At 39.7% G+C, this 15109-nt stretch overlaps 1 protein-coding gene across 1 annotated transcript; it reads right to left on the bottom strand.

The window, feature by feature from the left end:
• Positions 1-4562, bottom strand: sac3d1 (SAC3 domain containing 1). The gene is made up of 4 exons (XM_030082733.1): positions 4515-4562; positions 3098-3512; positions 1626-1908; positions 1-1344 (listed from the first exon to the last, which is right to left on the bottom strand). Exons 1-4 carry the CDS (start codon positions 4541-4543, stop codon positions 878-880), a joined length of 1194 nt encoding a protein of 397 aa, XP_029938593.1. The 5' UTR covers positions 4544-4562; the 3' UTR covers positions 1-877.
• Positions 4563-15109: the final 10547 nt, after the last annotated feature.

Consider the following 15109-nt stretch of genomic DNA (forward strand, 5'->3'; position numbering starts at 1 on the left):
TGCAAAGTATTTTTATTCACAAAATAAGAAACATTCAGACAGTATCAACACCCAACAGTAGCAACATAAATATCTTAAATGGATGTAATTTCATCCCTATAAGTTGGATACAGTCACCAAGTTCAAGATCAGGTGTACAATCATTTGTATATACGTGTATATCGTACGTGTCACTCTGCAAACGTATTGAGCACTTGTTGAGATTTGACAAGTTTTTATTTTGTCTTTTCTTAATGCAAATGTCTGTGAAAACTACTTGGACGTGTCTCTTGTGTAAACAAAACGGTGGTAATTTTTGATCAAAACCACATTCAGAAAGCAAAACAAGCATCAAAATGTTAATTATTTAATTAAGACTGTCAGTGGTTTATTTCATCTGTCATTGCTGATGCCTATCCCTGAATAAAGTACAAACTTACATTCAATCAAAGAAATGCTTTTAGGTATGACTTTTTCCTTTGTTAAAGGACACTTCATTTAAATGTTGTGTCTGTAGACAATATACTGTTTCAGCAATCAATAACAAATTTATAAAACTACCTTGTGCTCCAATGCTTTGAATACCAGTACCAGAGATATTTACATTAAAGATCCCTTTTGGGGGGGAAAAAAATCTTGAAAATTGTAATTTTGGCTATGTTGAGCAAAGATCTATCACCTGATCTTGAATTAGGTCTATATCACCTAACCAACAACCTTAATCCAGCCCTTCCTGTCCTTATCACTTAATTCAAAAGGACCAATTCAAGATATTAAGCTGTGGGCAAACAGTCCCCTCAAGTACTGGTGAAAAACAATCAGAGCAAACTAAGAAATCCCTTTTAAATACTTTGGGGTAAAAAAACATGACTTTTTACATGTACCTTAAGAAGCTGCCTCAAGCACAGCCATGAATGATGTTCCCAAGGGTTAAATCTTTCTGTTTGTCAGACACAATACTGTGACAGAGATGACAATACATTTGTTTCTGTTGTGGCTCAGTGAAAGCACCTTTGGAGAAAAACACTTGGTCATCCTGATTCACATCCACTCCAAACGTCCTGCAGAATTCAGCTGTGAGTTTCATGTCCAGGGACAGGAGCTGCGCCAATTTGCCGAGAGGGAAGCGACAGTTGCGGTTGCTGTATCCATGGCTGTAAATCAGCAAAAGATCCCTACAGCATGTTGGGAGGTGACGATGCAGGGCGCATGCCTGCAGGAAGCTCAGCCTGTGAGCCAGCCGTAGCAAACGTACAGGATTTGTCTCGAGGAAAGCTTGATTGATGGACAAAGCGAGTCGGACAGAGGGACTGCTGCGGAGCTGCTCCGGGAGTTCAATGATGTGCTGAGCGGCACGATGGGAACCTGGAGAACACAAAGACAAAGTAAGGAATTATGAATAGCATCACCATGATTCAAGAGGACCTTGTCAGCCAATAATCTTCGCCCCCGACATTGGAAATCAGCATGCATTTTGAAACATAACATGACGGAAGGTCAAATCTTCAGTAACTTCTTCAGACAATGACAAACACCAACCCACTTATGCAACAACAATCTGGAACAATTAAAAAAAAAATCCATGATATTCCCAGATTATACCTATAAATCCACCAAAGAGAAAATGATCAAACATGGGCACCAACCTAGATTGTACAGCAAACCAATAGCCTGGAATTCCTCCTGGTTTGGATGCGGTCCTGTTTCTGTTGAGTAGCAATCCAAAAGCCAGCTAAGGTTCTCTTGTAGGTGTGTATCATTGATGAGTGGATCATAGAGTCGCAGGGGCTGGCCACAAAGCCGATAAGAGGCGTAGATGAGAAAACGCACTGTCAGCTCTAAAATTGCCACACAGTCTTTACCAGAAACCCTCTGGATGATCATGTCCTGTTTCACACCACGAAGCCGATCGAAGACAAAGCTGTACACCTGAAGAGAAGAACACATTCAGTCTCTTTATCTCTACATACACAGCCAATGAAGTCAAACATTATACACACCCTCAGAGGTTTGAGTGAAAGTCTAAAGTCGGCGCCGTCAATGCAGAGAAGACTAATCTACTGTAGCACCGCATTTGCAAGAGTAAGTAAAGCTAAAGATGTTTGACACAAATTCAGACATAGCTCAACCAACCAACAGGCAAAAACTGCCTGTGTTCAACAAAAATATACAACAAAAGTTAAATCAACGTTAGCTGCAATCAAGTTGACTAATTCTTAAAATTGTGTGCAATAGGATTAGGGTTTTAAAAAAACATGTTTCCCAATAGGTTCTGTAATGTAACCAACACTTGTTACAAACAATAAAACCCCACTTCCGAAACAGTTTGAACAATGTGGAAAATGTGGGGGGGAAAAAAGGCAGGATGCAAGGATTTATTTACAACAGAACACACGATCAAATGGTGAGATAAAAAGATAAAAACATTTGATCATTTCATGAAAAAAGCTCATTTTAAATTTGATAAAATCAATGGAATTGAAAAACTAAGTATGTGGTACTAACTGAAAGAACAATAAACAATAACTGTGGCGGTAACAACTGTGGAAGGAGTGCTCACATAAACACAATCCCATTCTCACTATGTAGCTAATGGTGAATGTGATGTCCATGACTCGATTAAATGCACAGCCCCACGCAGCAACAACAACAACAAAAAGGTAAATTGGCTTCTGTTTGATCTGAAATTATGAAGAAAACTCAAGATTTGTTTTTAAGTTATCATGATATCTTTCCTACTATGCCCCCATTGGGCTCAACAAAAAAATGAGCTGGACATCCCTGGTGTAGAGCAGGTGACTGTCCATAAAATCGAGATAGGAGGATATCGATAACTACCAAATCCACATCTAAACGGGGTGGAACAATTTCTAAAAAGTGTTGGTGAATGTGAAACTTTAAATGCTTTCTGGAACCAACTATGATTTAATAAAAGGAGAAAAAAAATCTGCACAAACAAACGTGAACGTGAACTTTGGATGGCCTTTATCTGCGTGCAGGACATCCTTAGACATCTTGTAAATGTTCATATGTTAACACTTGGAATCAAATTGAACTTGATCATTATTTTGACAAAAACTCAGTTTTAAAATTGGCCCAAACATTTGTAAATACTTGCCTCAGTCCATGGATGCAGACCTGGGGAAGTTGCAATGTCATCAATAAGGTAATGGACAGTGTTCAGCAACACTGCAGGTGGTCGGAGGGCACTGGGGTTAGTCAAGTCTTTCCCAGCTGCTGGCCTGGAATACTCCTTGACTGCCCGTAGTGGATCCCCCCTTGGCTTTCGATCTTTTTCTGTTCCACGCAACATCTCAAAACAATGGAGGCGGTTCTTGGCCTCACGATCCAGTAGCTCATGAGTAGGGCACATGGTCTGGCAAGTCCCCAAGGGTACCGATTCCTTTCCCAGCAGTCTGTGTCTCTTCTCCTCATCTTCTTTCCTATGCGCTTTGTCTTTGCTCTGGCATTGTTGTTCATTGATTTGCATCCACTGTTTGTTTGATGAAGCCTCGCTCCTCTGCGAATGAGAGCTTTTTGACAGAGAGAGAAAAAGATCGTTTTAACAAAGAAATTTAACTTAAATCATGTAAAATCTCATTTTTTTGGCCACAGTATGGGATCTTCTGCTAAAGAAAAAAAGTTCTTGTGTAGTAAAGTAATTACAGGGTTTCATTCTTTAGATAAAGTATCTAATAGGTGTGTTGATTGAAGTTTTCTTGATAGAGACATGACTTCTGTATGCTCCAAGGATTTCAGATTGAGATTACAGAATCACAGAGCAAGTAATTTTGTCAAGAACCATACACCACAAATATTTCATGGTATTGACATTATTCTGAGCTGATAGAATTTTAATATATTTGCATGAGATAAAGTCAAATAAAACAATATTTTGAGGGTGACAGTAAGTGACTTCGACAGTGTGTGATCATTACTGTATGTTGCTACTGCATATAATGCTGCTCATTTGTTTTAAAACACGTAGAGTATGTGGAATGTGATGGAAACGATGACAGCACAGAAAACCACTGTCGTTTGCAGGACTTTCTTAGACATTTCATTCACATTGAATACGATGGTTAATCCTAATAAGCATGGACGGTACTTGCTCGTTTAATGTGTGGCCAGTCCTATCATAACAAGGTATTGACATGGATGGACTCGGGCTTCAAAAACTTTTCGCGGTACACTGGTCTGATCGGTGTTGTTCTGTCTCGTCCTGCTTATAAGCAACATCGTGTCGATACCACCTTTCGCAGAACGAATAACACATACAGGAACAACACAAGTGCTGCTTTAACAACATCAATGCAGTCAGCGCTACAGTATCGTTCATTTCTTCCTGTCGATCTTTACACACTACAGCTAGCTAGCTAGCTAGCTAGCTGCTAGCTGGCTAAACGCCACAGACAATATGTGCTTTTCTCCGATACGTTCACATCACGAGACGAACTGGCCATAGAACGCAACACTTAAAAGTTTCACTGGCCAAGATGGGGTTGATTTCATATAAATTAACAGGATTTACTCACGTGCGACGAGGAGCTCTCCGCCGATTCATTGACTGCTCAGGAAAATACACCGAGTGACGATGTGCTGTTATCCAATCAGAGGTATCTATTTTTCTGACGTCACATTCGTACGTAAGCTCTCTGCTTGATGAATGAAAGTTTTTTTCTTTTGTTTGCCAACATAGCTACAAATATAGGCTTTCGTTGTGGGTTTATCCTGTAAATCTTAAACGTGGACATTTTATTTTAAGGATTAATACTGTAACTTTTTCTATAATATCCCTTTGCAGAGTGTAAACTGTGAAAGGCTTCAGATAAAAGAAGAATGGACAATAACCCCTCCCCAAAATTTGGATTTTTTTTTTTTGTATATAAATAAATAAGAACAATGCAATGATTAAAAATTTCAGACACACCCATCTAATATACTGATTTCTAGCCACAAACAGCAGAGAACACTTGACATACTTCAACTACACATTCATGCAAACAGTTTACTAATTAATCTCACATGCATGCTTTTGAGCGCTAATAAAGCACACAAATCCACAGGAGAAGTTGAAAACGTAACAAATACTTATTTTAATATTCAACTGAACATATATTAGCTTTTGAAACTTAATTAAATACCAGGAAACATCCAGGGAATGTTTAAACAAAGATGAGGAAAATATAATTTAATGTAATTGTTTTATTTTAAAACATAAAAGAACTACAAGGAAAAGATTCTGCGTTTCCATATATGGAGTGGAACTATGGAACCGTCTGAATGATGAATTGAAACAATGTTGAAATATTGGACCGTTTAAAAATCTAGATATTTAAAAGATACAACTATATAAATTCATAAATGTCAACAAAAGATTGTGTTCCTCTTCCTTATTTCCTTGTTTAACTATTTACTTTTTTACTGATTCATTTTTTTAATTAATATAATTTCATTTTAATTTATATTTCACTACATTATTGGTTGTTTGTTATGCTGTGATCGTTATGATTAAACTTATTTGGAAGCAGGCATTCTAGGTTGTTAACTCAGGCGAAGTGAAGGGGTGGGACTTACACTTCCTCACACTCCTTTTTTTTAACCTGAAAAACACAAGCTAATTTTGATTCTCATTGTTGTTTTATGTATAAATTGAGTTTGTTTTTAGTTTATGGTCTAGTGCTATGTTTAAATGTTGTCCATGTTCAAAAATAAATTCATTAAATTCATATATTCAAACTATCATGTCATAGAAACTCCAGCACATTTTGAATTTGATGACCTGAAAATATGGGACAAGACTATATTTGTTATTTTGTAACTTAGCCTCTTAGTTTAACAACCATATATATTTTTCTGGAAACTGGGAAGGCCAGTTGCTGGAAATTCAGATCATTCTTATCCATTAAAAGATTCAACAGTAGCCCTGGGCCTCAACTGTCTGACTTCTCAGTTTATGATGCACTAAATCGGTGTTTTCTACTGGTGTAAAGGCTGGTCTGCATCCAGGGCAATTCAGCATCCAAATTCTTCAATTTCAATGATATGCAAAGGAGACTGATCCAAGTGCTTTGACATCGTTTAGCTGACATATTAAATTGGTTTCCATAAATCAGCTGGATGTAAAAACATTCCCTAAAACCTGAACATATACTTTTTGGCATTTATTATATCTTTCAAATATGCAAGCTGTCCTTATTAGAAGCACGGCATCCTCAGTGCCATATATTTGAATAGTTAATTTATCTAACCTCAGACATTTTGGTTCAGAATAGAAAGCAAAGCAATCATATTCTCCTGTGGCTTTTTTGCATGATACAGCTTTGCCTCACATTTGTGGCAATTTCTCATGTTCTTGTGGCCATTTACAGGAAGTTTTTCCTTAATATAGATGACAGGACCTCCAAAGCAATTCAATTCTTTATTGGGAAAAGATAAACAGCAATTGCATATCCATTTCATACTGTGAACTCTGGTCACATTTAGGTGGCCGTTACTCCCAGCTGTGCTCTTTAGAAGTCAGGTCACTTATCACCTCGTCAAAATGAAGAATGCTATTATACATATTCAAATCAGAGACAGAACAATATACAACCGAAATACACAAATATACAATAATTTTAACAGTTTTCTCAGAGGAGCCAAAGTGCATGAGCTACGTAATTTCAGACTTTACTGAGCATCACTGGTGGAGAAAAGGTCATGGATCCTTGAATCACCAAGTTGTTCTTCTTCTTTGGCCTGCTGGACATTAATTGAATAGCGGCAGCCCAGCCAACACAACTTCAGCAGCATTGCAAATGAACTGGAAAAGAAAATAAAAAAAGGTTAATATCCAAGCATAACTTGCATAACAAAAAAAGGCCTAATGAACCTTATCGGACTACTAAGAACGAATCATGGACAAACCTGTGTCAAAGAGTTCCGCTGCATGGAACAGCTGGAACAGAAGAGAGCGCGTTTCCGGAATCACCTGAGATTCAACCTGCGGTGCCGAGACGAAGGCATCATACCATCAAGCCTGGATTTAAAGAACCCCATACCAACGCAGAACGCGGACAGAATCGTGAGGAGAGCGCAAAGTGCATTGCTACAGGAAAGGATCCGCTGCACGGCAAACAAGGTAAAAGAAATCAACTTGTCACTAGCACAAAAAACGGCACATTTCAGACAGACATACAATATGGACAAGGACACATACAAGCTGATAGAAACACATCTGAAGCATGCACACGAATGGCAGTTCGCAGAAGCCAAACATCGCCAAGTTAGGAAATTAGAAACACTAATTCAAAATAAACAAGACAGGGAACGTAACACGCACGACGAAGCATCCAGGAAGTGGGTGCATAACATCTCTAGTCGCTCTTTAACCACCACGGAACAAAGCGTTTTAGCCCGGGGTCTGAACTATGCCATCACACCCGCTAAAATTCCGTACGACGATTACATTTTAGCTACTGAAATAGCGTGCAAATCAATAGAAGACCAGGGGAAAAAGTCAGAACTACGAAACGAAATAGCAGGCATTTTAAAATCCGCAAAGCTACCACCAGCCAATATGACTAAGGAGGAGGTGAAAGCAGCACAAACACTCGCCAAAGACAAGAGCATCACCATATTACCAGCAGACAAGGGGAGAGCCACAGTAATAATGAACACGGAGCATTATGAAAAGCAAATGGATACTATGTTACAAGATTCCAATACATATGAAATTCTAAAGAAAGACCCAACTGAAGACAAAAAGAAGGCCCTGAAATCACTACTCAAACCCCTTCTCAATGAAGAAAAAATAAGTAAGGAGACATACAATCATCTCATCCCCACAGCAAGCATCACCCCTAGAATTTATGGAACCCCCAAGATACACAAACCTGGAACACCGCTTAGACCCATTGTGGATAGCATCGGGTCCGTGACATACAATCTGTCTAAAGCCCTGGTTGACCTCATAAAACCACTCCTTGGCCTCACAGACCAACACTGTAAAAATGCCAAGCAATTGGCCCAGGAACTGAAGGATATAACAATTCAAAAAGATGAAATATTTATCTCACATGATGTGGTTTCTTTATTCACAAAAACTCCCATAAACGTCACAATACACATCGTACATAATCGCCTCAAGGAGGACAAATCATTAAAAAGAAGGACCCCACTCACTGTCAAGGACATCACAAGGCTCCTGGAATTCGTCTCCACCTCCACCTACTTCAGTATCGGGGTACCATCTACAGGCAGAAGGAGGGGTTTGCAACGGGGGATCCGCTGTCTGCCATAATGAGCGGCTTCTTCATGGAAGACCTTGAAGCCCGGGCCCTCAAAACAGTACCACCACACTGCGGCCTTTCCCTCTGGAAGAGGTACGTGGATGACATTTTGGAAATAACAAGGAAAGGACATACACAAGAACTCACGGATCATCTCAACACACTGGATGACACAAAAAACATCAAGTTCACCCACGAAGAGGAAACAGACAGCACCATACATTTCCTGGACCTGGACATAAAACACCTGGAAGATGGCAGCATTAAAGGTGGAATACAACATTTTCTCGAAAAGACGAAGCCCCACGTCTGTTACTCACTTTTTGAACAACGCGCATGCGCCAGACCATCCGCCCGGCTCTCCTGCTTCTCCCAGAAAACGCGGAAGTGTACGAGCGCGATCTCCTCGTCTCCGGCGTGCATGGCTCTGTACAGTTTCTGCGATCCGCCTCGCTCACAAATAAAGCTTTTTTTTTCCGAAACAGCTACAGTTTCATTATGTCAGACTCGCCATCGGTAAGTACGAGCTCAGAAGCTCACCGGCTACATAAACACTCTGAATGCGCATGCGCAAAAGGGAGAAGTTGATTGGGCGCAAGCGCGGAGAACCGCCTTACGAAAGCAGCTCGTCAGAATGATTGACAAACAGACCCACCAATTATTTAGGTGATCCACCCGGAAATCAAAATGTTGTATTACACCTTTAAAATTCACATATATCGGAAACCCACTCACACAGACCAATACCTCCTTTGGATGTCAGAACATCCCATTAACCACAAACTTTCAGTCGTAAGAACCCTTTTCGAACGCACAAAACTAATCACACAGGAAGAAGACAGAAAAGAGGAGGAACAACACATCATAAAAGCACTACGAAAGTGCAACTATCCGATGTGGGCCATAAACAAAGGCCGCCAACAAGCAAAACAAAACAAAGACACAGAAAAGAGAACAACAACTAAACAAACTGAGAAACAAAACAGGGCCATGGTGACACTTCCATACATCAGAGGGATCACAGAGAGAATACAACGGGCCATGAATAAGCACAACATCAGCACCCCAGTAAAACCACACATAAAACTACGGCAGTTACTAGTACATCCCAAGGACAAAATAGAGCCACAACACAAATGCAATATCATTTACGAAATACCTTGTTTGTCGTGCAACAAATCCTACGTCGGGGAGACTGGCAGAGCCTTCAACATCAGGACAAAAGAACATTGCACTGAATGCAAAAAAGAAACATCTAAAGCGTGCACACGCTCCTCCAAACAACAGGCAGAGCAGGAACAGCTAAAGTCTGCCATTTCCGAACACTGCAAGAGGGAAAACCACCTCATGGACTGGGATCATGCCCAGATCATCGGCACGGAAAGCAACAAGTACCACCGCTGGATCAGGGAGGCCATCGAGATCCGGAAATGCGCCCCCCAGACTGTGAACCGGGCAGAGGGGGCGTATCAACTTTCCCATACCTGGGACACAGTACTGAAGAAGTCGGACTGCAGATGGCGCTGTCATCCTACTGCACCCAGTAGGAAGCTGGCGCCAAAACCTGTATAAATCAGCCGACCAGACAACATCACGTGACACTTCTGAGGAAGGCTGCAGCTTGGCAGCCGAAACATGTCAAGGTAGGCAAAATAACCTCTGGCCTGTGTATACGAATCCAAACCATGAATCCAAGCATAACTGTTATATTCTAAATCAAAATACAGTTTTGGGGAGAAAACAGCTCTGAGTCATTGCAGTATATTGTGAAAAGTGACCCAAAGAAGAAGAAATTTTCAAAATGCTGCCTGGGGGCACACGGTGGTGCAGTGATTAGCGCTCTTGCCTCACAGCAAGAAGGTCCTGGGTTCAATTACCGGCCGGGGCTCGGGGCCTTTCTGTGTGGAGTTTGCATGTTCTCCCCATGTGTGTGTGGGTTCCCTCTGGGTACTCCGGCTTCCTCCCACGGTCCAAAAACATGCATGTCAGGTTAATTGGTCACCCTAAAATTGCCCGTAGGTGTGATTGTTGCTTGAATGGTTGTTCGTCTATCTGTGACAGACTGGTGACCTGTCCAGGGTGTACCCCGCCCTCGCCCGCAGAAGCTGAGACTGGCTCCAGCCACCCGCGACCCCGGAAGGGAGAAGTGGTTCAGAAAATGGATGGATGCAGGGTTTCCCCCAAAAAACTTGCTAAGCTCGGTGGTTGGACTGCTAGAGAAGCCCACCGTGTTTATGTAACAAAAAAAAGTTAAAAGTTGACAGAAATTTGGAAATTATGACTATTTTGTGTTATTTTAAGCATTAACATTACTTAAATGCAAAGTCTTATAAAAAGGCATAATCTTAAATAAAGTTTTAACAAACACAAAAAATACAATTAAAATAAATATCAATTGTTTTCAATTAAGTTAAATCCTAATGAATCTTAAAACAAAGCATTGCTGTTCACATTTAAAGGTAAAATAAATTAACAAAAATAAAAAAGTGCAAACATGATCAAGGTGTAAAAACAGGGCACTCAGAGGCTGAAGAGGTATCTACTGGACTGTCTGACCTCGTCTACTTTTTGAATGAAAAACTAAAGAAAAATTATTAAATTGCTTACAGTTAATAATATTCTTCTGTTCTTTAAGTATTTGTTGTTTATATGGAGTTCACAGCAGTGCATAAGTCCAGCAGTACTTCCTTCTGTCCAGCAGAGGGCGCAGTGTTACTGTTAGATGTATAGTGCCGTGTGAAGCACGTAGAAGAAGAATGTGTATGAATGGAATCCCCCAGACTGACGAAGCATGTTGTTCGTTCTGCTTCATTAAACAGAAGCACCGCAGTTCCACCGTTTGGACAGTGAATCATTTTGAGGATAGAACACGAACCATTTTGGATTAAATCCGTTAGTTCGATGTTTACCATCGCGGCTCACAGAAGGCTGCTCTGACGACGTGCTAACATCCATGCTACTCGCACCGGCTCTGCGTCATCAACTTGCTGCGGCTCTCTGATGAAAATACACCTCACCTCTGACCCCCTATGTGTTCACGTATCGACCATAAGGTGTCGCCATTGCAACCGTATCACCAGATGAAATTAAAAGCTCTAGAGACTGTCTTTGATATCTACGGAGCCCCTAAAGGGACGTGCAAAAAATAAAATAAAAAAAACATTTCAGGTGCGCACCTGAAACTTTCACGTGCTCACCAAAAACTTTCAGGTGCGCACCTAAAACCTTCACCGCTACATGTAAAAAAAACTCTAAAGTTTAGCAAACTATTTATTTAATCAGTGATGTGCAGCAGCCTAGAACATAACATATTAGCTAAAGGGAGATTAAATACAGACAGAGGACGTCTAGTCAAACATTTTATTAAGACTGCTATGAATTGTCTTTAATTTAAGCAGCACCCGCAGCAGGTGGCAATCGCCGCCCTTTGTGGCCTGAGTCCCGGGTCCTGTTAAAGGTGCTGTAGGCAGGATTTTGCTAGTCAATGCTAATTTTTCTGTATTTTCTTTGGATTAAATGTTAGAGTATCCATTGATAATCCTTTACGAGTGTAGTATAATTGCACTACCACGAGGGCGCAGTGTTTCCATCTGTCTCTGTTCTGAGCTGAAAAAGAATCTCGACAGCTCCAGGTATCTTTGACCAATCAGAAGAGCCCCTGAGGCTCTAACCGTGATTGGTCGAGGGGCGTTCGTCACACGTTCTTGTGGGAGGGGCTTAACTTGTGTAAGGGCGTGATGTCAGAGAAAACAGGACAGGATTGGCTGTGCTGGTGGACATGCGGAATCCTGCCTACAGCACCTTTAAGTCCTGTGTCCTGTTCAGTCCGGAGTCCTGCTTGGCACCGGGTCCGGTGCCGGGTGTGTGTGTCTCGGTGGGACTGTCACCGCTGTGAGGAGGAGACCGGGCCGCGGTGCTGCTGCCGTCTGGCTCTGAGACATAATTAAGCGAGTTTACTGTGTACTTTTCCTGTAATGTGTCACCAAAGTTCCCTGTTGGTGTGAATAAAAGCTAATTTTGGCCCAAATTTGAAGTGCATTAAAATCCTTTTTTTCAATAAGTACTCCATGACATCAGTACTGCTGGACTTAATACATTACAAATTACTTGCACAAGTACTATGAAGTACTATTACTGTGTAGTTTTACTGGAATTCATTGCCAAAGTTCCCTGTTGTAAATAAAAGCCAATTTTGCCTGACTTTGGTGACAAATGACAGGAAAAGTCCACAGTAAAAGTACTTCACAGTGCTTGTACAAGTAATATGTATTGTATTAAGTCCAGCATTACTGATTTCGTGGACTACTTATTGAAAAGAAGGATTTTATTGCACTTCAAAGTCAGGCGACAATGGCTTTCATTTACAACAACAGGGAACTTTGGCAATGAATTACAGGAAAAGTACACAGTAAAAGTACTTCATAGTCCTTGCACAAGTAATATGTAATGTACTAAGTCCAGCAGTACTGATTTCGTGGACTACTTATTGAAAAAAAGGATTTTATTACACTTCAAAGTCAGGCGAAAATGGCTTTTATTCACATGAAATGGGGATTTCGGCCATGAATTACAGGAAAAGTACACAGTAATAGTACTTCATAGTCATTGCACAAGTAATGTGTAATGTACTAAGTCCAGCAGTACTGATTTCATGTACTACTTATTGAAAAAAAGGATTTTAATGTACTTCAAACTCAGGCGAAATTGGCTTTTATTTACAACAAAAGGGAACTTTGGCAATGAATTCCAGGAAAACTACACAGTAATAGTACTTCATAGTCATTGCACAAGTAATATGTAATGTACTAAGTCCAGCAGTACTGATTTTGTGGACTACTTATCGAAAGAAAGGATTTTATTGCACTTCAAAGTCGGGCGAAATTGGCTTTCATTTACAACAACAGGGAACTTTGGCGACAAATTACAGGAAAACTACACAGTAATAGTACTTCATAGTACTTGTGCAAGTAATTTGTAATGTAATAAGTCCAGCAGTACTGATTTTGTGGACTACTTATTGGAAAAAAGGATTTTATTGCACTTCAAAGTCAGGGAGAAAATGGCTTTTATTCACATGAAATGAGGATTTCGGCCATGAATTACAGGAAAAGTACACAGTTAAAGTACTTCATAGTCATAGCACAAGTAATATGTAATGTACTAAGTCCAGCAGTACTGATGTCTTTCACTACTTATTAAAAAAAAGGATTTTATTGCACTTCAAAGTCGGGCGAAATTGGCTTTTATTTACAACAACGGGGAACTTTGGCAACAAATTACAGGAAAAGTACACAGTAATAGTACTTCATAGTACTTGTGCAAGTAATTTGTAATGTATTAAGTCCAGCAGTACTAATTTCGGGGACTACTTATTGAAAAACAGGATTTCATTGCACTTCAAAAATCAGGCGAAATTGGCTTTCATTTACAACAACGGGGAACTTTGGCGACAAATTACAGGAAAAGTACACAGTAATAGTACTTCATAGTTCTTGTGCAAGTAATTTGTAATGTATTAAGTCCAGCAGTACTGATTTCATGGACTACTTATTGAAGAAAAAGGATTTTATTGCACTTCAAAGTCAGGCGACAATTCAAAGCGACAATGGCTTTTATTCACATCAACTGGGAACTTTGTCGATGAATTACAGGAAAAGTACACAGTTAAAGTACTTCATAGTCATAGCACAAGTAATATGTAATGTACTAAGTCCAGCAGTACTGATTTCTTTGACTACTTATTAAAAAAAAAGGATTTTATTGCACTTCAAAGTCGGGCGACAATTCAAAGCGACAATGGCTTTTATTCACATCAACTGGGAACTTTGTCGATGAATTACAGGAAAAGTACAGTTAAAGTACTTCATAGTCATAGCACAAGTAATATGTAATGTACTAAGTCCAGCAGTACTGATTTCGTGTACTACTTATTGCAAAAAAGGATTTTAATGTACTTCAAACTCGGGCGAAATTGGCTTTTATTTACAACAACAGGGAACTTTGGCGACAAATTACAGGAAAAGTACACGGTAATAGTACTTCATAGTACTTGTGCAAGTAATTTGTAATGTATTAAGTACAGCAGTACTGATTTCGTTGACTACTTATTGAAAAAAAGGATTTTAATGCACTTCAAAGTCAGGTGAAATTGGCTTTTTTTTTATAACAACAGGGAACTTTGGTGACACATTACAGGAAAACTACACAGTAAAAGTACTTCATAGTCATTGTACAAGTAATATGTAATGTACTAAGTCCAGCAGTACTGATTTTGTGGACTACTTATTGAAAAAAGGATTTTAATGCACTTCAAAGTTAGGTGAAAATGGCTTTTATTCACACCAACAGGGAACTTTGGTGACACATTACAGGAAAAGTACACAGTAAAAATACTTCAAAGTCCTTGTACAAGTAATATGTAATGTGTTAAGTCCAGCAGTACTGATTTTGTGAACTACTTATTGAAAAAAAGGATTTTATTGCACTTCAAAGTCAGGCGAAAATGGCTTTCATTTACAACAACAGGGAACTTTGGCGATGAATTACAGGAAAAGTACACAGTAAAAGTACTTCATAGTCATTGCACAAGTAATGTGTAATGTACTAAGTCCAGCAGTACTGATTTCGTGTACTACTTATTGAAAAAAAGGATTTTATTGCACTTCAAAGTCGGGTGAAATTGGCTTTTACTTACAACAAAAGGGAGCTTTGGCAATGAATTCCAGGAAAACTACACAGTAATAGTACTTCATAGTACTTGTACAAGTAATATGTAATGTACTAAGTCCAGCAGTACTGATTTCGTGGACTACTTATTGAAAAAAAGGATTTTAATGCACTTCAAAGTCGGGCGAAAA

The sequence above is a fragment of the Salarias fasciatus genome, chromosome 23 (assembly GCF_902148845.1).
Source record: "Salarias fasciatus chromosome 23, fSalaFa1.1, whole genome shotgun sequence".
NCBI lineage: Eukaryota > Metazoa > Chordata > Actinopteri > Blenniiformes > Blenniidae > Salarias > Salarias fasciatus.

Coding starts and splice junctions, on each gene's coding strand:
- sac3d1 (XM_030082733.1), bottom strand. CDS start 4,543: ATGAATCGGCGGAGAGCTCCTCGTCGCAC. Junction 3,513..4,514: donor CGGAGAGCTCCTCGTCGCAC/GTGAGTAAATCC, acceptor TCTGTCAAAAAG/CTCTCATTCGCAGAGGAGCG. Junction 1,345..1,625: donor TGGTTTGCTGTACAATCTAG/GTTGGTGCCCAT, acceptor TGTGTTCTCCAG/GTTCCCATCGTGCCGCTCAG.